We start from the raw sequence: 23,682 nt of genomic DNA on the forward strand, positions 1-23,682 counted from the left end.
ATTAGATTGCCTAAAATAAAAGTCTATTAGTTTAGCATTAAAATCAAATGACGAATATGACTGGATGGGATTTGGTTGATGCGTGGGCGGTGGGGTACGGTTTTCACCTTTCTTACTCGTCCGGCTGAAATCATTATGTGGGGGCAACAACTTTGTCATGGAAAATGTCGCTACTTCTTTTCTTAAAATAAAATCTTCCCTGTTTATAATTCTTGACTTGAAATAAAAATTTTTACAAAAAATAAACTAAAATTATCCACCAATATCAAGTGAAGCGATGAAAAAAAAATCATTATATATTTAAATTATTAATTTGTTAAGTTTGTTTTTCAAAGTCGACTTGCGAGTTTCAAGTGACAAGTCAATAATCAGTATAGTGGATCAGTATCTATTAACAAGTAGAAGATTATACCCTAAATCCAAAGTGATTAGTATTAGAAATTGGAGAAGAAAATTGTTTGAGTTTTGGTTTGTAGATTTATGACGTTTAAAATTATTTTTAAACCGTAGAAGAAAAATAAAATGATAGCTTTCAATTGGTGTAATGATCTTAATAGTCTAATGACTTAAATAAAAAACTTTTGTTTAATTCAATGATTATTTTATAATTTTTTTAAAGTAGAATGATCAAAATTTATTTTTACTAATAGTTTAATGGCTGTAGTTGTAGATTACCCTTGATACAATTATAGGATGCTAATTGATGTGTTTATTAGGAAAGCCCTCGAATATGGTTAAAATCGATTGGGGGTCCCAAAAGTGTCCGGACTGAAGGAGACAGGTTAACACATCAATTAAAAAAGCAAACCAAAACCTTACCCTAAGAAATGAAGAAGAAGAGTTTTGAGTGGCAACGAAGGTGTCCAATAAGGGAAAAATAAGGGAGGCGATAAATGTATATTTTCTTCTGCAACCAAGTGTATTCTACCCATTAAAAAGTCCTTGAAAATGGCCCCCCGTTCTCAACTGTAGTAATTACTTGAGAAAAATCAAGCAAAGATGTAATCCTGCCCACAAAAGTCTCTTTCTTTAGTTTCAAGGTAGAAAAATTTGAGAAAAATGTGATAACTTTTTGTTGGCTTCAAGATAAAATCTTGGTAGATTCGTTTCCATTATTGGGTTTTATAATTACTTTAATATTGCATGTAATGCTGTATTTGCCGGATCTTACAATATTTTAGAATCCGATGCAATGCAATACGTATAGGCAAGAAATGGTTAGTGAAAGTCCTCAAGTTTTGTCTGTTTTCCGCCATTGATTCTCCTGTTTTAGACCCTGATTGATTAAATTAATGGAACCATTATTTTACGTTGAGTTCATTTTTAACTTTTTTTAATATTTTTTCATTGCCCATGGTTAGATCTAAACTAAAAAAAATTCCACCCTGTTGTATATTTGACAAAAAGACCCATCAAAGAAAAAAAAACAAAAAAAGGGGAAGATTTGCTGCTCAAAACAGGTATCTGACACCTCCCCAAAGACATAGGGGTGTTAGAATCTGGTCTGGAAAATCAAACAAAGTTTACCCTGTCCATTTTTTTCTTCGATGAATCCTAGAATGCAAAGCAATTATTATTAAGTCTTTCATTAATTGCCTCAAAAGAACCATTACTGAATTCATCAAAGGAAAAAAGGGGTGACATATGGATAGGTTCCCTGATGTTCTGTGTGGTTGGAGCTGGGAGGAGAACAAGTTGTTTGAGCTGGCTTTAGCAGTGGTCGATGAACAACACCCTGATCGTTGGGAAGTGGTAGCCGCCATGGTTGGAGGGGAAAAAACTGCAGAAGATGTGCATAAACATTATGTCATACTTTTGGAGGATTTGCAGTTTATCGAATCGGGTAAACTCGACCATAAACTTGCCGAAACTCAGTCCTGTATTCAACTTGACTGCACTCAATCTGTATGCTGGACTGATGATGATAACAAGTACTCAATTCTTTTTCTTTATTTTCTTCTTCTTCTACCGATTCTTTTTTATTCTTTTTCCCGTCTCTAGTCCATATTCCTTATTCACTAGGATCCTTACAAATCACAGCTAAAGAGAGTAAATTTCGATATACATGCATCTGAGTTTGTTGACCCAATCATTTCTTCACGCATGCATAGCCAAATGGGCCAATTCCCGGCTCAACCTTGTCTTGGCCGTTCTTAAAGGGACAAATACAAGAATCCTGTTTTGCAGCCCCAGGGAACAGTGCCTCTCAATCTAGGACTTCTCATTGTTCTACTTACCTTATTTGTTCCGTTTTTTCTTTCTTCTCCTGCATCATAAATTCATAATATCAAATTTCATAAGACAGACATATTTCAGGGTGGTTATTGTGGATCAATTATTCTGCTATATTTATGTGGTTCTACTTCCATGATGATGAATTTTTAAATCATAAGCTTTTGTTATCCTCATTTTCTAGCATTCCATTAGTCTAGTTTTAGGCAGATTTGAAGTTTTTCCTTGCATAAGGCCAATCAGAGTTGAAACAATGCTTTTTTAGTTTCTGATGTTTAATTGTTTCTCTGCGCCTTACAGCTTGCTGGTTCGATTAGACATAAAATGATCCCCAGAGCTACTGTATTGCTGGTTTATTATGAAAGCAGATTTGGTCACTGGTGGCTGTGCCAGAACTTACGCCCCACACGAATGCAGGTCATATTAATATATCAATTCTAATGTTATATCCCTTGTTCCTTGATGTAATCACTTTCTTCATTGTAAAACAGAATTTATGGGAGAAAAAAATCAACTTTGCAATTTGTAGATAGTAGAAATGGGTCTCTGGGCCTTGTTTATTTGAAGCTGATGTCCGACCCTTGTTATACTTTTTCTTCAGTAAAAAAATTCCAGTTTTAGGGTGGATTTCTTTCATGAAGGTTGCAAATAATGTGCTAGACTTGTTTTACTTATCTCCCTAGTGATAATTGGTTTGAATCTTAAACACACTCAACAAAATTCCAAATCATATTTGCTTAATATGGATGTGATTTTTATTCTTTGAAGGTGTCTGCCAAAGGTACCAAGAACTTGATTTCATAAAATATCAGTACTTTGAAGCTAAAAACATCCAGACTTTAAAGTGATAGTTTTTTTTTCCCGAAATCACGAGATAACAAGACAAAATGGAAGCAAAAGCAGATAACATTACATCTGAGGAAATAATAATATCGTCGTTGTTGCAGTCTTGTCCATTTGCTTGAAGCTAGTTCTATTCAAAACCCAGATCAAAGAACACAAACTTGTTCCAAGCATAAAACATTCAACCGTAGTTTACAGTTGGTAATTGAGGGTGTTGTCCTGGGGGGCAGGTGTGAAATTCCATTTTCTGAGAAGAAAACTTTCTTTGCCCAAACAACCTGTATCAGAAACCTAGTGGCCATGCCACGGGGTGAATTTAAAAGCTGGATTGTGGTAAACCCTGATATTCTTCCTCTCCTCTATCTATCTCCAGTCTGTCACTTAAAGCAATGCAGCATTTATTCAAGTCTTCTTATTGTGTCATTTCCCCCCAATCAATGGTGATAGTGGAAAAAACAATAAGGTTCCTGGAAATGGTTGGAGAATCAAAATGCAAATTTCCATTACCAGTAAAACGAATAATCTCTATACTTGGATTGAAAAGAATAGAGAGAAAATGAAGAAAAAAGAGCTGGGGCCATTGGGGCTCAACAAAAGTCACCACAATTACCTTGTTAAAAGGTACCTATCATGAACCTGGATCTAAATTACAGTCATAATAATAATTCCAAAATGGGATAAGGTGAAAAAGTTAAATAAAAAAAGAGGGAGGAAAAAAATGGAGGAGGCAGAGCCAGGGAAGAGGCAGTGCATGGGCGGAGAAACAACAGAATCAGTTGGTAGATCCATCCATGCTCAGCCTGTTCCCTGTCTTTGTCTGTCTCTCCCATCTTTCTCACTCTCTCTCAATATTGACTGTTACCTCATCTCAATATGGCTCTATGCTCTCATCTGAGCTATTTAAGCTAAACCCCCCAATAACGTTTACAGTACAACTTGTACTAAACGGACCCTGTACTACAGTACTAGCAACTTCTTTGAGTGCCTGTTGAACATAAAAGAACCCTTTTTGGTGGGATGAATTTGTACTACACTTGTATCTGCTAGTACTCTCATATTCTCCAATGATACGATGACTCTTACCAAATAAATTACTTCCATAAAAGAATTTAGTGATTCCGTTAGCCTAATGCATCCACTTCAAATCTTTGAATAAACAGATTCAGCTTGTCTTGCAGATTTCAAATGGTAATGTTGGATTATGATGAAAATCAATCAAGTATGGTTGCATTGATTGATAAGAACAATTCGTATTCTATCTTTTTGGAGGATATTGGTTTCTTTATGTAAAAAAAGGATTATTAGAGGTATTTGGAAAAGGGGGAGCTGGTGGTGAAATTCAGATCAAATGTTGGCTGCCGATCTAAGAAATCCACATGAACTAGAATTAGGCCGAGCAACCTTATAACCATCCAGCTTATTGCACCAAGACAATCACGATATGTAAGCTTTTGATCAACAATTTAATTTTGTTCCTTTACTTTCATTTATCAACTTAAATAAATCAATTTAAACCAAAATTTACTCTGTTCTTTTTTGTTAATCAACAAACTTGTTTATGTTGATTTAAATTGTTTAAAATTCATTTAAAAGCCGATTTACTATTAAATCATTATATATTAATAGAATTATTATCTGGGCGCTTATTTTATTTATTTATTTATTTATAGTATATTTGATTATATCTAAAATATAATATATATTTTAATATTTGTGAACATATTTATTTATTGTTCATGAAATATTTGTTTAATTTAAACGAATAAATATAAACGTACATAATTTTGAACAAATGAACACAAATATAAAATTGAAATTCTTAGCAAGAACAGGTTTAAAAATAAACAAACATAGGTTGATTAACAGCCTTAATCCAAAATTCAAACTTTCAATAAAATTTGATTCCGAAGTTGTTTGTTTGAAATTAAATTAAAACTAGAACAAATAAAAATTGAAGGATTTGAATTGAAGAATAATAAAAAAGGATAAAGAAACTAAATATAAGTAAAACTGAAAGAAATGATCAAATTTGTCTTAGTAACCACGATTATCAGACAAGTTTCAAAAAAAAAAACAGAGTTTAACCTAGTTCTACATAAATGAACCAATCAATTTCAAGCATAATTAAAGAATTGTATAATATCTCTAATAATCAAATATAAACTTATCAAAATCCGTAGTTAAATATGTGTATAGGTGGGACCATATAAGAGCTAAACTCATCATTTAATCCAACAAATACATTTATTTAGAAAGTTGAAGAGTGAGTGAAGATAATTTGTATTATGGATCCCTCAATTCCACCTGTAAGATCTCTAAGCTACTCGAACAAGCAAAGAACTTTTGCGAACAAAACCAAAAAGAAGGTAAAAGGAAGCATCATCTACGAATATGTATTTACTTTTCATTATATATATTTCAAAAGTGGGGATGATGAATACATAGGCAACAAAGAATTTACAATTCAAATATGAATGAGATCAGAAGCATCTCGTTGCCCTTTCTCTCTTTTCTGATTCCATTTCCTTTTTATATATCACAATATAAAAGTAAAAAAATTGGGATTTCTAACCTGAATGAATGTACAACTCCCCCATGCAAATGCCCTTTTCCAAGAACAAGTCTAGAGAATCTCTAGACAAATGAATATAGTTCACTTGGTCTGTTGAATATCACATTTGATATTTTAAGAGATCAGGAAGAATGATTTTCCCAGAGTTATTTGTATCAAGCTTGCTGAACTGATTGCATATCTGCAATATATCCTTCTCCCCAACCTTCCCCATTTCTTTGAGCTTGTAAATGACATACTCCGATTTACTGCAACCAGAAATTTTAAGGTGGAACATGAACAACAAAAGCATCACAAGCAAAAGAACTACAAACAAGCCCCATTAGTCTGCTAGAAAATAAATAAACATCCTCATGAATTCATAGACTACAAGCCCTTTAATTTCAAACAAGCAACACATAGAGTTCATTCCAAAATGAGCTAGAAAGATAGAAACCCGACCTGATAAAACCATTGTTGTTTATGTCAGCAGCTAGCAAATCCTCAATAGTGATATCCCTATGTAGTACCCACTTGGCAATCCTCCTATGCCGCTTGTTAACCCTTGCTTCAGCCAAATACAGGAAAGCTCTAGCAACGGCCAGCGTCGAAATCAAGAGCCAAACACCAGCAAACAAGCGTCCAGGCAGAGTCTTAAAGGCCCTGTCCCCATATCCAACTGTGGTAACAGACATAACAGACAAGTAAATAGAATCAACCCAGTCCAAGCTCTCCACAAAGTACAAAATCAGAGATCCGATCCCAATACACAACACCACAACCCCAAGTGCCAAACTGACTTTAAGCCTAATCCTCATCCTTCCTTTGTCCACATCAACAATGTAATCCCTAGCTGAAAACCCTTGTTGTGATTTCTCCATCTGAATCCCAGTTAATATCATGTTCTCTTGCAGGTCGAGGACATAATTCACAACCCCACTCAACAATATATCAATAAAACCAAAACCCACCAACACAAACACACAAGCAAAAATCTTGGTAGCTGGGGTTAAAGGAGCTATATCACCATAACCAATGGTGCACAGAGTGACTATACAGAAGTAGAGAGCATCAACAACCGGGTGAGTCTCGATACCCGAGAATTCATCTCTGTTAAACGAATAAATAACAACACCGAGAATTAAGTAAATGGAAAGCAAGAAAACAGCTTGCCTGATAATGGAGCTGGACTCGGATTGAGGTTTAGGCACTTGGGGTGTTTTGGGCTTCAAATCACGCATGACAGCCATGGCCGGAGCCGTTTTACATCGCTTGAGAGAACCGGGCTTCTTTGACCCTGTACTAGGAACAGGATAATCAAAACGGGGAGGGGGTTGAATCTGCGGGTGGTCCTCGATTTCAGATTGCAAGAGGGCTGGTGTTGAGATTGACTGTGGGATTGTGAGATAAAAGCCATGATGAGAGTCATCAAGGATGTGCCGAAATTCGGGTTTTGATTGGGGGGAGAGAAAAGGCTCATCTGCCATCTCAGAAAGCAGAAAACCCACACAACAGAAAAAGAAGCCTTTTACTTTTTTGCGTCTTCAAGATCGTGGTGGTTGTTGAGAGGAAGTTGGCTTCAGGTTTAAACTTTCAATATTGTGACATTGCTTTTAAGGAACACACTCTGCTTTCTCTTCAGTCAAATATATATAAAAATTAAAATTAAAATTAAAATATTCACACTGCACCTTATATACTATAATCCTTGTTTGGACGCAATATGGATTATGTTGCTTCATTTAGTAAAATGGTATAATTAGGTTCCAATTAACAACATTCTTACATCCACTATCACTATTTTATTCCTATAAATACTAAACCATCCATTCTTTGTTTACTGATCTCATTTCTCTTGCTTTTCTACTTCTTATCCACTTTAGACTTAAATATCAATAATAATATTGTTTTGTGTAGACAAATAAACCATATTCTTTTAAAATAAATCTAAATAACTTCAGTTTTATACCTCTTTGATGAGTTAGTGCAATAATATAGGATTTTCTTTTCATCAATGTTAAAATAGTTGTAATTTCTCTATTTGGTATGTAAAATTGCTATTTATAATTCTTTTTCAACTCTTAAATAAGAGGATAAAACACGTTTAAATACACTTAAACTCTTATCCTCTTCTAGTGACAACAATACTCATGTCAACCAAGTTAAGACTTAATTGATTGTATGTAAATTTGTTGAAGAAGTAAAACTAATAATTACTTTATGAGTCTTGATTTGAATAAAGAAATGATTAAATCTATTATCAAATAGATATTTGACATGGGCACGAACTAAGCTACCTTTGTCCCCTATCTCTGTATAGAAAAAAGTATATCTTTATGAAATATAACTTTTGCCCAAAGGAAAAAATTCCAATAAGGAGTTATTTTATAAAAGTACTAGTTTCAATATTTTTTAAAAATATATATATATCAAATATATTACTTTTTATTAAATTAAATAAAATTTATTTTTTAAAAAAATTTAATAAAATTATTTTATAAAACATTTCATCAAATAAAATATTTTTACAAAATAAAACGCAAAAAGAATTTTATTGAAAAAGAATTGAAAGTTGGGAATCATTTAAAAAAAATCAAATGTATTCCTTAAAAATAATGTCAGAAGTGCAGGAGAAAAAACAGAATTGTAATATTAATTTCTGAGTAAGGACCTAAAAAAAGGGGGGAAAAACTTTTATAGTAGAATTTACAATGTGTAAAAACATTTTAAATGATGTAATAGGCATCGAGATTTAATAATAAAAAAATAAATTTTTAGTACCAAACTCGTTTGATATGGATTTTTATAACGTGATCTCATCTCTTATTGTTAATATTGTATAAAAAATGTATTATAATGTTAATACCAATGCTAAGGCATTTATAATTTATCATCGTATTATTCAATATAAAATTTAGTAAGTGTAATTTGTCCTACTATTATAAATTAAACCAATTGAAAGCCACCTAACATAACTTACTGTGCACGCGCTATTGGGCAAACTTTATAGTTTTCCATCTGCCAAATTGAACTTGAAAGCCAAGATGAAGATTAGTCTAGTTTTAAATACAGATATCCAATATAAGGTTTTACATATATAAGGACGGGTGTCTGTTAAAAGGGCAATCATCATTTTCTTTGCCATATTCTTTACCAATGGCGCTGTGTGTTATGAGATCAAGGCGAAGCCTAGTGACTCCATCTCAGCAAACACCATCTGGCAAGCTTGACTTGTCATTCATTGATAAAGTGCCGGTTCTAAGATGCTATACCCGCACATTGCATGTATACAAACATGGCCCTGAAGCATCAAAGGTCATTAGGGAAGCCTTGTCCAAGGCCTTGGTGCCTTACTATCCACTTGCTGGACGGCTAAAAGAGCCCGATAACAATCAGCTTCAGGTTGAATGTTCGGGAGAAGGTGCCTGGTTCGTCGAGGCATCAGCTGATTCTAGCCTTCATGCATTCAATTACTTCGACGATGCTAATTTTGACATTCCTTATGATGAACTTCTTCCTGATCAAGTTCCTAAAAGTGAAGGCATGGAACCTCTTGTACAAATGCAGGTACCAGAATTTTGAATTTAAACCAACAATGATAGTAATGTGATTAAGCCTAATCCAGGCATTGTGCATGGGTTTTTCTTTTCATTAGGCATCGTGCATGGGTTTTTCTTTTTCTTTGTCTCAGGTGACACAATTTGCATGCGGAGGTTTCGTCATAGGGTTAATATTTTGCCACACCATATGCGATGGCTTAGGATCTGCACAGTTCCTAAACGCTGTAGGGGAGTTCGCGAGAGGCATAGAGCATCTAAGCGTTGAACCGGTGTGGCAAAGGGACTTTTTTCCAACTCCAACACAAGATGCAAATGTTATCCAATTGGCAAACTTGCCAGTGCCACCACCCCCGATGCCTGCCAAGCCGCTAGAGCATGTGAGCATTGATATTTCCATGGATGAAATCAATCAGCTAAAGAAACAATTCCATGAATCGACGGGGCAAACTTGCTCTGCTTTCGAAATCGTGGCTGCTAATTTTTGGAGCCTTCGAACAAGAGCAATAAACTTGGAGCCAGGTACTGAAGTCCGGCTTCTTTCTTTGCAAATTACCGTCAGCTAGTGGAGCCTCCTTTGCCTAAAGGCTTCTATGGCAACTGTTTATTCCCGATAACAATCACAGCTCCCTGCGACTTGCTTAAACAAGCATCAGCAATCGAAGTGATTAAACTGATACGAGAAGCCAAGACTAAGCTACCTTCTGAGTTTGGTAAGTTCAAGAATGGAGATTACTTGAGAAATGGGAAGGACCCATTTCTAGCACCTCTAGGGTACACCACTTTGTTTATATCGGAATGGGGTAGGTTGGGGTTCAACCAGGTTGACTATGGGTGGGGCCCTCCGGTCCACATGGTTCCAATTCCGGGTTCTAGCATCATCCCTGTTGGCATCATGGGATCGCTGCCATTGCCTAGAAAGGGTGTCCGCTTGATGACATGGTGTGTTGATAAAGACCATACCCAGCCCTTCGTTGATCTGATGACGAAACTAGTCTAACAAGTTACCAATGCTTGAAGTCTTGAACTGCTATTGCTTTACCCAACGCCAATGTCTAAAATAAAACAACACAGCGCCACCACATGTTCAAAACATTTGTGGTTTTTATTTATTCCGTTTAATAACATTGTATTTGGTACTATCTTGATCTTCAAAATCATCTTTTTATTAAAATTATCTCATTCACTTGTGGTCATTTTCAAATAAAATTATTATTTCTCAATAAGTAAATGCCATTGTGTTTAGTTTTATTAGAAAGCAATTTTTTTTTTATGTTTTGTTCATATTTGAGATTTGAGATTACCCTTCCCATCAATATTATTTTTTTATAGTAAAATAATCATAATATAAGAATTACATAATTAACTATATATATATTTTTAGAAAACTATTGATGGTTTATTTACTTTATAATAATATATAACTAAATTAAGGCTATGCTTGTTTCATTAAAAATGGTTTTCGAAAAATAATTTCTAGAAAATGACTTATCTTTTTGGAATAGTTGATATTTTCAGGTGTTTGAATGAATCTGTGTAAAATATTTTCTATTGTTTAGTAGAGTTCTTGCAAATATTTCATAAAATTTGTTTTCAATGAAAAAAACATACATTTGAGATTTTATTATCTTTTCATTGTTTAATTGAGTTTATTTCATAAAGCTTATTTATATTTTAATTAATCATGTTTTAGTTTTATGTAATCTTAATAGTTTTATTTAATCTTAATTTACTTAATTAAGCTTAATTGTTAATTTCATACATTAGGGCATATAAATTTATGTTTAATTAAGTTGAAAGTGGCAAATATATCATTTTTAATATTATTTGGATGAGTAGGTTAAAAAAATGATTTAATTTGATAAAAATTGAAGTAAATAAATTATATGATTATGAAATATGAAATTTTGGAAAGTTGAGCATAACATAGTAAAGTTTGAAATTATAGGGGTTAAATTGTAAAGATTTCAAAACTTGAGTTTTAGGACAAACTTACATTATTTGAGAATTTAAAATTTTGGAAAATAGAATATGAAAGTTTAACTGTTCAAAACTCAAGGACTAATTTTTGGAAATTTTGACAATTTTAGTTGTAAGGACTAAATTATTAAATCTGAAAATTTTAGAAAATGGACTATTTTGCAAAACTATACAAAACGAGGTTTAGGATTGAACTGTGGAATAAGAAAATCTGTTTTTGAGGAATTAAATTGTAGACTAGTAAAAATTTGGATTTTAAGGACTAAATCATAAAAAATATAAAATTGAAATACAATGGGCTATTTTATTCGACAGTGAAGAGAGCTTCCCCTCTGTTGCTTTGAAAACTTCCCCTTTTTATTTCTTCGACAATGAAGACATTGAACAAAATCTTATCAGCTTAGAAAATGTCTTACGAAAAAAAAAATTGGTATTACAATCTTCACTTATCTATTATATTGCTCAATACATTCATGAATAATATTACTAATTTTGTCAGCTCTAATAGTTGCAATGAGTATTTACTAATTATTTTTTGGAAGAAAAAAATAATACCTACAATCTACAATAAAGTAGAAGGTAAAAAAAAAAAAAGGCTAATCAGTTACTTCTTTCATCACCCCAAACAAGCCAATATTAGCGCTAAGAGTGCGAAAATGTAACTCGCTGTTTACAAAACTATTCAGAGTTCTTAGAGCTCCTTGTAAAGCTTGTTGGAAAATTCATTGTCGAGCTTGATTAATTGCTCTTTGTTGTTCAAAATAAATGATTTCATTTTTGTAATTTTTTAATTCAAAATCTTATAAATTGAATTAACCAAATTCAATTTTTCTCGTTCTATTTCAGAGAAAGCTTTGATTTTTTACTCTCTTTTTAGAGAATAATTTCTTTTGATAATTTATTTTTCACTAAACAAATACTGTAAAATAATGAAAATATTTTACGGAAAATATTTTACATGCAAAACAAATAGACCATGGGTAAATTTTTTTAAATATAAATTACGTTAAAATAAAAATAGTTTATTATATATAAAAGTAAAATGTGTGCAAACTGCAAAATCCGAGGGGTGCCAGCCATACTTGAACTACTATTTACTGGTGGCCGACTTATACATAATAGTTGTCTGAACAGTTGGCCCATTAGTGTAAGATTTGTTAATTTGAATAAACTCGAAGCCCAAATCTGACTGATTTAGGTCATGAGTTGCAGTGTAGACAATACCATTGAAGGTGGCCCATACCCAGATGATAATCGAATATTGATGGTAATGATTTGATTTCCTCGATATTTTTTAAAGATTAAAAGAAAATAATGTTTTATCATCAAATCGATCCCATGTGCCTGGTGGGAATCAATGCTATTCTCAACTTGAGATTTGGATTTTTTTGTCCATTTTGCGGATGGCATTGGAAAATTCCGCCCAAACTCACCGGAGACGGATGATAATGTCAAAATGCACCCAAACTCTTATTTTCCTTGGTGGGTTAGTCGTTTTAATGTCATCGAGGGCGAGGCGACTACAATGGGAGTTTTATTAGGGAATGATTTTCTTCCAGAACTCTTGTTTTACCACTTCAATGCTCTCATCATGTAAGACTTTAAAATTTCATCCATATGTGAAGACATGAATTTTAAATAAACGAAAAAGGAAAATCATCAAAATTAAATTATTAAAACCTTATTTCCCTCTCAAAAGACGTGATTGATCTAAGTAATTGTAGTTAGTGGTAGAGTCAAGAAGTTGGTAACCGCTCGATTTTCCTAAATTAAATTTTTTTTATATTTTTTTATAATTTATAAAATTTGAAATTAATAATAATAAAATTGTATTTTATTTCTTCAAAAATGATAATAGATTTATCCAAACACTAAAATATACTAACTTTTCCAAAAAAATAATTTTTTTTAGTGAAATTATTTTTCAAAAACCATGTCGAATGAAATAAGCGGAGCCTAAATATAAACATCATATAGTATATTAAGCCAGCAACAATATTAGCACATGCAACGATTGCCTTTTGGTTTTCATTCACAACGTGAGGAGCCTCTGACGTATCCTTTGGTGTACTTCAGGCCCATATTAGGTGAGGAAAGTAGGTAAGGCATTTAGGAACCAGTTGATGTTTATATGATGGAATCCTTACCTATGATAACCCAACGCGAACATTTTATCCTACTAAATATTGCCAATTACATGTCGCCTTTCTGTTGCAACCGGCCATATGCCATTTGGTACCTGCTTCAGCTCGTTTGTCTCCATTTGATTTCTAATTTTTTTTATCAATTTAATACTTAAATTTAGTTTTAATGTTTTATTTAATAATTGAGTTTTTTTTAAATTGATACTTAATATTTTTTTCTGCACAATTATTTAAATTTAACTTCAGTATTCAATTTGATACATTAATTTTTCTTTTAAAATATGAAATTTATTAAGATATATCATAAAAAAATTAAAACACCAAGAGTAAAATATACACAACAAAACTATAATATGTGCATTAAAATTTATATAAATAAATTTTAATTGAGCCATTAATTACAAAAAATCCGAAAGTAAACTAAAATTAACGGGAATATGATGCATATAAACGAACATGCCAAAATCTACATGAATCAAATTGTTAATGTATAAAAATTATAATAATTTGAACACACATGTATGTATGGCCCAGTCTTAAATTGTTTTTTAAACTTTGAAATATTCTAATTGAATCTTGAAAGTATCAATATCACATCAAATATGCTCTTTTATTAGTCTAGTCATTAGTTCGGGTGTTAAATGCTAATTTAAAATTGATGTGGAGCATATTTAAAATATGTTGATCAAATTATAAACATATATGTAACTATTGCATGAATAACTCAGATTTAATGTTTTTAATTAGAAAAAAAAATGACCCTCTTGATACAATTTATTTTTCATATTTAACATGTTTATGTGATAAGTACACACGTTTTAACAATTTGTTCACCGTATTTAAAATATACTCAATGTCAAATTCAAACTAATTTCAATGTCTAATCTAACATAATGACACGATTGATATAATATTAATATTTTGAAATGGGAGTGGACAAGTTAGAAGTGGAAGGCAAAGCATTAACAATTATAAAGAAAAGTCGGTCCATAGCCATTGGCAAATTAGAAATAAGTGCATACATCAGAGACATTCATCACAATCGGAGAGGGTTTCAAAGCATTCATTTCAAACATGTACAAAGATCAACCAACATAATTGTTGTTCCAATAGGGTCGGAAGCGTGTAAATTATTGTACTAAAAAAATCACACAAAGTTCAATTCCCAGGGAAGAGAGGTGGATCACATGGATCTCTTAAATACCAAGTCTTTCCTTAGACAGAATATCCCTTCTATAGCAATTTAATAGCACAATTAAATACTACTATTATACCCTCAAATATTGAAAGAAAAATAGGACAAGAAAGAACACAAGAGTTTTAACGAGGTTCGGTAAATTATACCTACGTCCTCGGGCACTAACACCAGATGATAACTTTACTATCTTCAAAGTATTACAAACAAATAGAATTCCTTAAGAATTCTCAAATAGGAGAAAAAGAAAACTAAGAGAGAAAGATTGGTTGGGATGAATTGAAATGAGAAATGAGAAGGCCTATTTATAGTTGAGGTTTAAGGACCAAACAATAAATAGCCCATTATCTCAAGGACCAAAAAAAAATTATCCCTTGCCACTTTTCCAAAGTTGGTGGTTGTCATTATTGATTGTCTCCCATTAATGTTAATGGCAACCATTATTAATTGTCTTCCATTAATGTTAACAATCTCCACCTTGAAGATTTGATTAGGATAATCACATCTTCACACACTTCCTTCAACTCCCCAAATTCGATAAAGCTATCTTTTGTAGTGCCTACAAATGTGCTCTCGAGCGCCATACACCTGAAGGTGCTCAAATTCTCAGGATGTTAATCAAGTTCAAACAATGATTAAACTTGATTTTTGTTACCACCTTGGTCATCATATCTGCGAGATTATCTGCTGTCGGAATCTTCTGAAGTAGAATTTTTCCTTTTTCAAAGACTTCCCGCACAAAGTGATATCTTACGTCGATATGCTTGGTTCTTGAATGATAGACTTGATTTTTCGCTAAATGAATAGCGCTCTGACTGTCACAATATAAACTTATGTGACTTTGAACAACTCCTAAGTCTTTCAACAATCCATTAAGCCAAATAGCCTCCTTAACAGCTTCTGTAACTGCCATATATTCTGCCTCTGTAGTAGACACAGCTACTGTAGACTGTAAGGTAGACTTCCAACTCACTGGGGCTTTCGCAAGAGTAAACAGATACCCCGTAGTTGAACGACGTTTATCTAAATCACCAGCAAAGTCGGAATCAACATATCCAACTACAAACTGACCAAGTGCTTCATCCTGCTCAAAAATTAAACCAACATCTACGGTTTTTCGAAGATACCGTAGAATCCATTTCACAGCTTGCCAATGTCCTTTTCCAGGAACATGCATATACCTGCTCACAACTCCAACAGCTTGTGAAATGTTAGGCCTCGTACACACCATCGCATACATCAAACTCCCAACTGCATTAGCATATGGGACTTTCGCCATATATTCTCTTTCTTCTTCAGTTTTCGGAGATAATTGAGCACTAAGTTTCAAATGAGAAGCAAGTGGGGTACTTACATGTTTTGTGTTTTCATTTACACCAAAACATTGTAATACCTTTTTCAGATATTGCTTTTGATTTAAACAGAGCTTGCCTCTCGGTCTATCTCTACTTATCTCCATGCCGAGAATCTTCTTGGCCTCACCTAGATCTTTCATCTCGAACTCTTGATTCAACTGAGCCTTCAGCTTATCTATCTCATTTTGGCTCTTCGAAGCGATTAACATATCATCAACATACAAGAGTAGATAAATGAAAGATCCGTCATGCAGCTTCTGCAAATATACACAATTGTCATATTTGCTTCTTGTGTACTTCTGCCTTCTCATAAAGCTATCAAATCGCTTGTACCACTGCCTCGGGGATTGCTTCAATCCATATAGCGATTTGTTCAGCTTACAAACCCAATTTCTACCACCAGCATCTGTGTATCCTTCGGGCTGAGTCATATAGATCTCCTATTCTAACTCACCATGCAAGAAAGCCGTCTTAACATCAAGTTGAGCTAGCTCCAAATTCAACTGTGCTACCAAGGCCAACAAAATTCTAATGGAGGAATGCTTCACAACAGGGGAAAATACATCATTGTAGTCAATTCCCTCCTTCTGAGCGTAGCCTTTAGCCACCAATCTTGCCTTGTAGCGAATATCCTTCTTGCTAGGAGATCCATCTTTCTTTGCGAATACCCACTTGCATCCGATTGCCCTTTTACCTTTCGGTAATTGCGCCAACTCCCAAGTATTGTTCTTCCGGAGAGACTGCATTTCTTCATCCATGGCGCTTTTCCATTTATCACTTTCTAAGCTTTGCATTGCTTCTTGATAAGTGATAGGAATATCATCAACAACGGGAAGGGCGTAGGCCACCATATCAGTAAATCGAGCAGGTTTACGAATTTCTCTCCTTGGCCTTGCAACTGCAACTGGTTCTGGTGTACTTAGTGGTTCTTGGGTCAGAACCTCTTCAACCTCTAATTCCTTCATTGTGGCTGGAGAATTAGACTTATTAACTGGGCAAATCCCCATCTGCTCAAACTCCACCTGTTTTGGAGTACACTCCACCTGCTGTGGAGTATTGCTCGTCTGAATATCTTTATCTACTACCTTTTTCAATGTGGCAGATTCATCAAAGGTAACATCTCTGCTACAGATCATTTTCTTTATGCTTAAGCACCAAAGACGAAATCCCTTCACTCCAGAAGTGATTCCCATAAAGAGAACTTTCTTTGCCCTCGGATCTAACTTTGACTCCTTCACATGGTAATATGCAGTGGATCCAAACACATGTAAGGAATCATAATCTGTAGCCGGTTTTCCAGACCATACCTCCATAGGAGTTTTTCTTTCTAATGCAGATGATGGCAAACGATTAACAAGATGGCCAGCGTATGTCACAGCCTCAGCCCAAAATTGCTTGCCCAACCCAGCATTGGACAACATACATCGAACTTTCTCCAGCAATGTTCGATTCATACGCTCTGCCAATCCATTCTGCTGTGGTGTATCCCTAACTGTGAAGTGTCGAACAATACCATACTCTTGGCACACATCGAAGAACAGATCACTTTTATATTCCCCTCCATTGTCCGTCCTAAGCCGCTTGATTTTCTTGCCAGTCTGGTTTTCGATCATAGTTTTCCATTTAAGAAAAACTCTAAGCACTTCATCCTTAGTTCTCATGGTATACACCCAAACTCTTCTGGAAAAGTCATCAACAAAAGTAACAAAGTAGTGTTTTCCTCCCAATGAAGGTGTCTTGGAAGGCCCCCACACATCTGAGTGAACATATTCCAAAATACCTTTTGTATTATGGATAGCAGTACCGAATTTCACTCTCTTTTGCTTTCCCAGAACACAATGCTCGCAAAATTTTAATTTGCAAGCCTTTGCACCTTTCAACAATCATTGCTTTGCCAGAATTTGCAAGGATTTTTCGCTGGCATGTCCCAACTTCATATGCCACAACTGTATTGAGTCCAATTCTTTGTTGCCGGAAGCTGCAGCGACTGCTCCAATAACTGTACTACCTTGGTAGTAATACAAGTTATTTTTCCTGATGCCCTTCAATATCACAAGTGCGCCAGATGTCACTTTCAAAACCCCATCTCTCATAGTAACAACTGAACCATTGGATTCCAGGGCTCCCAATGAGATGAGATTTTTCTTCAAACTGGGCACGTACCGAACATCAGTCAGAACTCTGGTTGATCCATCTTTATTCTTTAATTGGATTGAACCTATCCCAACAGTTTTACAGGCATTGTCATTGCCCATATAAACAACTCCTCCATTTAGTTCTACTAAATCAGAGAACCACTCCCGGTTAGGGGACATATGATAGGTACAACCCGAATCCAATATCCACTCATCTGAATGGAATGACGATGATGATGCAACCAGTGATAGTTCAGAGTCACTGGTATCATGCTTTGCAACACAAGCATCTACAGCAGCTTTTCCCTTATTCTTCAACTTTGGACAATTTTTCTTCCAGTGGCCTTTCTCATGACAAAAAGCATATTCATCTTTCCCGAGTCTGGACTTTGACTTTGATCTCCCCTTTTGAGTTTTCTTCCGAGTGTATGAACGACCTCGGACTACTAAAGCTTCTGTATCTCTGATTGAGTTTTTCTGTTTGTCCTTTTTTCTCTGTTCATAACTGTATAAGGCCGCACAGACTTCGCTCAGAGATATATCACTCCTGCCATGAAGTAGAGTAGTTTGTAGGAACTCAAACTCCTCAAGAAGTGACCCCAACAGCATCAAAGCCAAATCTTCATCTTTGAATGTCTCATCCATATTCAGCAAATCAGTGACTAACTGATTAAATTTGGTGATGTGATCATTCATTGTGGTACTTGGGACGTATGTAAAGCGAAACAGTCTTTTCTTCAAGTGGAGCTTATTTTGACTGTTTTTCTTCAAAAAATTTTCTTCAAGTGCCACCCACAACTTATTTGCAGAAGTCTCCTTTGAAAAAGCATACCTCTACTCTCGAGAAAGGCATGATCGAATTGTGCCACATGCCAACCGATTGATCGCCTTCCAATCTTTCTCCTGTACATCATCTGGTTTCTCTTCATCAATGGCAATGTCTAGACCCTGCTGAAAAAGGGCATCTAGAACCTCACTTTGCCACATACCAAAATGGCCCGTGCCATCAAAGATCTCCACGGCCAGTCTTGCATTTGCAATTGTCGGTCTTGTCCACATGGACGATGTTGAAGCTCCTACACCGACCGTTTTCTCCATAATCTTTCAATATACCTAAGGAAATCTTTTCTGATGTGGAAGATCAGTTCAAACTGCAACCACAGAGCATACTACGATTAACCTTCGGCTCTTGATACCACTTGTTGTTCCAATAGGGTCGGAAGCGTGTAAATTATTGTACTAAAAAAATCACACAAAGTTCAATTCTCAGGGAAGAGAGGTGGATCACATGAATCTCTTAAATACCAAGTCTTTCCTTAGACAGAATATCCCTTCTATAGTAATTTAATAGCATAATTAAATACTACTATTATACCCTCAAATATTGAAAGAAAAATAGGACAAGAAAGAACACAAGAGTTTTAACAAGGTTCGGTAAATTATACCTACGTCCTCGGGCACTAACACCAGATGATAACTTTACTATCTTCAAAGGATTACAAACAAATAGAATTCCTTAAGAATTCTCAAATGGGAGAAAAAGAAAACTAAGAGAGAAAGATTGGTTGGGATGAATTGAAATGAGAAATGAGAAGGCCTATTTATAGTTGAGGTTCAAGGACCAAACAATAAATAGCCCATTATCTCAATGACCAAAAAAAATTATCCCTTGCCACTTTTCCAAAGTTGGTGGTTGTCATTATTGATTGTCTCCCATTAATGTTAATGGCAACCATTATTAATTGTCTTCCATTAATGTTAACAATAATTGCTCACAAACTAGCATCAGAGAGTTTAAGAAGGAACAAGGAGATTTACCTGGAAGTCGTGGTGCCGGAATATGCTCGGGAGTCGCTGGGATCATGACATCAGAGAGAACGAGAACTCGATTGAAGAGTGTTTTAGGGTTTCTGAAGATCAAGGAGAACGATAGATAGTGATCTTGGAGAAGACTAATCGTGAGCCTCGGAGAACTGTAACCGACAATAGAAGTAATATAAGCTTTCTAGAAAAGCTTGAAATGGGTGACAGTTCATTTTCAGATTGCATTGAGATTTTTTTTGTTGTTTTTTTACTTTCCTTTTCCTAGATAGATGTTTCTGGATTAAGGCCGTTAGTTTTCGGCCCATTCTCTTTTGGTTTGCTTAGATTTTGTTTTTGGGTTTATTTAATATAGTTCAATCTGAATATTTTTTAATATATATATATATTCTGAAAATTCAATTAAAATATTTTAAAATTTTAAAGATTAGCTACAATTAATTAATTAAATTAACCTAAGGACAAATCATACTCTATTATTCCGAAACACCTTTCCTTAGTAGTACGCACATGCCACCACCATCTATTCTATGGCTAATTAAATAATTAACATAAATAAATTGTTAAAAAATATTATTATATCGTCATAGAATTAGGCTATCAAATTCTCAAACTCTAGATAGAGAATTTTTTGGGAACAACCTTAAAATTAGGGTATAGATTTGGTTTGAAATTAAAAATTTAATATTCTACCCCGTATATATTATGCTTAAGAATAAAGGAAGGAAATGTTCTTCGAAAAAAAAAAACAAAGAGAGAAGGAAATGTATACGTATGCGAATATCATATTTTAGAAGCAATTTTATATATATTAAATTACTTTATTTGGTTGAAATGTAATATTATGTTGTTTGGGCTGTGGAATGTAAAATTAATTTAAAAAGATACTTTATTAAATTATTTTCCGTTATAAAAAAATATAAAAAAAGTTATTAAACTATATTTAAAACAAAAGTTAAATATGAAAAAATATAAAAAGTTAACACAATAATAATATATAAAAGGTTTGACCCAATCTTTGAGAAGGCCTGTAAATTTTGTGTTGATTTTTAATAATATTCCTAGGACAGCCAATAGGATTACTCACGGTAAAGAAACGAGTTATTGGATTTTAAAGTTGAAACATTCATTCATTAGCAAAAGAAGATGAAAAATGGAGTGTTATTCGTACAATTTTTCATGGCAATTACTCGGCAGAAAACATCAAACAGAAAATCCTTATTACAGGACCAAGTTTACTGAGTTCCGTGTCTTCAACAAATATTTATTCCAATTTCAAATGGACAACAACAAAGGGTTCACCACCTCAGTTTCTTATGAATCTATTGCATAATGCTTTTTGAATAAACTGCAAACAATGTTTGAACATTACACTATAAAGTAATGTTGAATCACATGCCGGCTTCAAGCCCTCCATTCCAACAACAATTAGGGATATGAGTTTTCCTTACCAACAAATCCTACCCTTCAAGTTCGAGGCGGTTGGTTGGTAAATGCCTAATTACCTATTGAATTATTCTCCTGTCCCACACCTATCTGCTTCTTCTCATAATTTCTTCTGACTTGTTTTTAGTTTCTCACATTAGATTTCTAATTTTATACAAAGATTTTCTTCAGAAAATATAAAGTCAGTTTTAATCTATTGGTTTCTCCAACATCATTTTGTCTGACTTGATTTTTGTTTCTCACATTATATTTTTAAATATATCATCAATTCTTTTATACAATTAAACGGTAAATTCACAAACATAAAATTTAACTCGAATTTTTCATCAAAAAGAGTTCAATTTCATTAACTATGGAAATTCAATTGACCAATTATTCCCATCTCTATTTTTTTCCTTAAAAGATAAAAATAATTGCAAAATATAAAAAAAATTAAAAAAATGTTGAGAAAGAAGAGATCATTTCTTTTTACGTTTATTTTTTTGTATTTTCCTATAATTAAGAATAAAAAAATTATTAATTAGATTCTTAACATTATTAATTTTTTTTTCAAAAATAAAATAAATGTGATTGGGTTAGGTATGGATTATTTTAACTTAAATTATCGTTGGGTTCTCTCTATTTTGTTTAATTTTAAGAAAATAGTTCCTATATTTTTATAGTATCATTAATGAGTACAAATAGTTAACACCCTTAGTTATTTTGGTTTAATTGTTGAAGCGAAATTTTTTCTGAAAAATACAGATTTTAATTTATCATATAGAGATAGATATTTTTGCATGGTAGGTGTTTTAAAAACAAATTATCTCCACATTTTATCAAAATAGTTGTGGATACCAAGCATATCTTATGGAAATGGAACTCTAACTTAGAAGTTTTCGATCGGTAAGAGGTGTACATTAGGGATGTCCATTGTCTCTTTATTTATTTGTCTTGTGTATGGAATGGCTCAGACATACTATTCTTTCCGATGTCAACTCTGGGCGATGGATTCCTATTTGTCTATCTCGTTCAAGTCCCTCTCTTTCCCATCTTTTCTTTGCTGACAACTTGATTCTCTTTGGTCAAGTTGGGGAAAGTCAAGCTAGGGTTCTAAAAGAAGTGTTGGACAATTTTTGTGACTATTCTAGACACAGGATTAATGCTTATAAAGCTAATATCTGTTTTTCAAAGGGAGTGAATGATGAGTTAGCAGGATGCGTATGTCATATCCTCGGGTTTCATAGAGTTCAAAATCTTGGAAAATATTTGGGTGTTCCTCTCTTTCACGATAGAGTGACTAACAATTCTTTGCGTTTTATCGTTGATAACGTCCGTAGTAAATTACAAAGTTGGGACACTAGGAAGTTGTCACTAGTCGGAAGGGCCACTTTGGCCCAGTCGGTTTTGATGGCAATTCCTAGCTATTTTATGCAATCAATGATGATTCCCAAAGGGCTCTGTAATATCCTGATTTTGGGCCTAGTCGGAATAGTGGTTTCGTGACCACAAAATCCGAGATAGAAATAATTATTTTATGATTATTTTGAGGTCTATGATATGATTGCATGATTGTGTGAAAATTTCGTGAAGAAATTTTATGCATAAAGTGCTTAAATTGAAATTAGGGAATAACTCGAATAATTTGTAAAACTTGCATTCTAGAAGTTTCTAGTATGAAATTGTTTTGAAATATTAATTAGGAGGTCTTAAATAGAAAATTTACCAATTTCTAAGTCTATGGACAAAAATTGGACATGGATGGAATTTTTGGAAAGTTTAGTAGTAAGGGCATTTTGGTCATTTAGGGGTAAAATGAATTAAAATACAAAATTAAAAGCCAATTTTGCTCATCTTCAACCCCATGGCCGAATACAGCAAGGAGAAACCATGGCTAGGGTTTTTCAAGCTTCCAAGCTCGATTGTAAGTCCGTTCTAGTCTCGTTTTTAATGATTTTTACATTTTTGGAATCCCAGTAATTTGATTTAACTTATTCTAACAATAATTTAACCTAGGTTTTATATTTGGAAAAATACCCATAGGTGAAATTTGTGTATTTTGGTGTTTTATGATAGAATATAAGGTTGTAAATTATGTTAGACAACTTGTGCTACTCGGTTTTAAGTGAAAACGAGCAAAAGGGCTTAATCGGTAAAAATACCTAATAGTCATAAGTACATGTTAGAGTGAGAATTTGATGTTGCCATAGAAGGGGAAAATGATCAGCATGTCATAAAACATAAGAAAATAGGCTGAAGTTTAATTTACGAGCTTTGGGTCAAAAGTGTAAATATGCAAAAGTTTAGGGGCAAAACTGTAATTTTTCCAAAATATGATTTTGGGTCAATTTGAATAATGTGAGTCCTAATTGGACTATATTTTAAATGATAGAGCAAGGAAAACTAAAATTCGGGCTAAAATGGGGAAAATACCAAGTTATGGA

General features: G+C 33.6%; 3 protein-coding genes and 1 long non-coding RNA gene across 4 annotated transcripts; 2 read left to right on the forward strand and 2 right to left on the reverse strand.

Annotated features, from left to right (window-relative positions):
* The first annotated feature begins 792 nt into the window (after nucleotides 1–792).
* Nucleotides 793–2,866, forward strand: LOC107923858 (protein RADIALIS-like 3). Its single transcript, XM_016854016.2, has 2 exons — nucleotides 793–1,931; nucleotides 2,533–2,866. Exons 1-2 carry the CDS (start codon nucleotides 1,645–1,647, stop codon nucleotides 2,558–2,560), a joined length of 315 nt encoding a protein of 104 aa, XP_016709505.1. The 5' UTR covers nucleotides 793–1,644; the 3' UTR covers nucleotides 2,561–2,866.
* A 148-nt stretch (nucleotides 2,867–3,014) lies between these two features.
* LOC107923859 (uncharacterized) lies at nucleotides 3,015–4,561 on the reverse strand. The gene is made up of 2 exons (XR_001691671.2): nucleotides 3,686–4,561; nucleotides 3,015–3,542 (listed from the first exon to the last, which is right to left on the reverse strand). It is a non-coding gene; the product is annotated as an uncharacterized lncRNA (long non-coding RNA).
* Nucleotides 4,562–5,459: 898 nt separating this feature from the next.
* Nucleotides 5,460–7,293, reverse strand: LOC107924728 (two-pore potassium channel 5). Its single transcript, XM_016855307.2, has 2 exons — nucleotides 6,089–7,293; nucleotides 5,460–5,895 (listed from the first exon to the last, which is right to left on the reverse strand). Exons 1-2 carry the CDS (start codon nucleotides 7,111–7,113, stop codon nucleotides 5,748–5,750), a joined length of 1,173 nt encoding a protein of 390 aa, XP_016710796.1. The 5' UTR covers nucleotides 7,114–7,293; the 3' UTR covers nucleotides 5,460–5,747.
* Nucleotides 7,294–8,647: 1,354 nt separating this feature from the next.
* On the forward strand, nucleotides 8,648–10,409 carry LOC107923150 (acyl transferase 4). The gene is given in 3 exon segments (XM_016853364.2): nucleotides 8,648–9,193; nucleotides 9,318–9,720; nucleotides 9,723–10,409. Coding segments are annotated over 3 exon segments (1,275 nt in total). The 5' UTR covers nucleotides 8,648–8,782; the 3' UTR covers nucleotides 10,184–10,409.
* Nucleotides 10,410–23,682: the final 13,273 nt, after the last annotated feature.

This window comes from Gossypium hirsutum, chromosome A11, assembly GCF_007990345.1.
Source record: "Gossypium hirsutum isolate 1008001.06 chromosome A11, Gossypium_hirsutum_v2.1, whole genome shotgun sequence".
NCBI classification, from domain to species: Eukaryota; Viridiplantae; Streptophyta; class Magnoliopsida; order Malvales; family Malvaceae; genus Gossypium; species Gossypium hirsutum.

Coding starts and splice junctions, on each gene's coding strand:
- LOC107923858 (XM_016854016.2), top strand. CDS start 1,645: ATGGATAGGTTCCCTGATGTTCTGTGTGGTTGGAGCTGGGAGGAGAAC. Junction 1,932..2,532: donor TGGACTGATGATGATAACAA/GTACTCAATTCT, acceptor TGCGCCTTACAG/CTTGCTGGTTCGATTAGACA.
- LOC107924728 (XM_016855307.2), bottom strand. CDS start 7,113: ATGGCAGATGAGCCTTTTCTCTCCCCCCAATCAAAACCCGAATTTCGG. Junction 5,896..6,088: donor AACAACAATGGTTTTATCAG/GTCGGGTTTCTA, acceptor TTCTGGTTGCAG/TAAATCGGAGTATGTCATTT.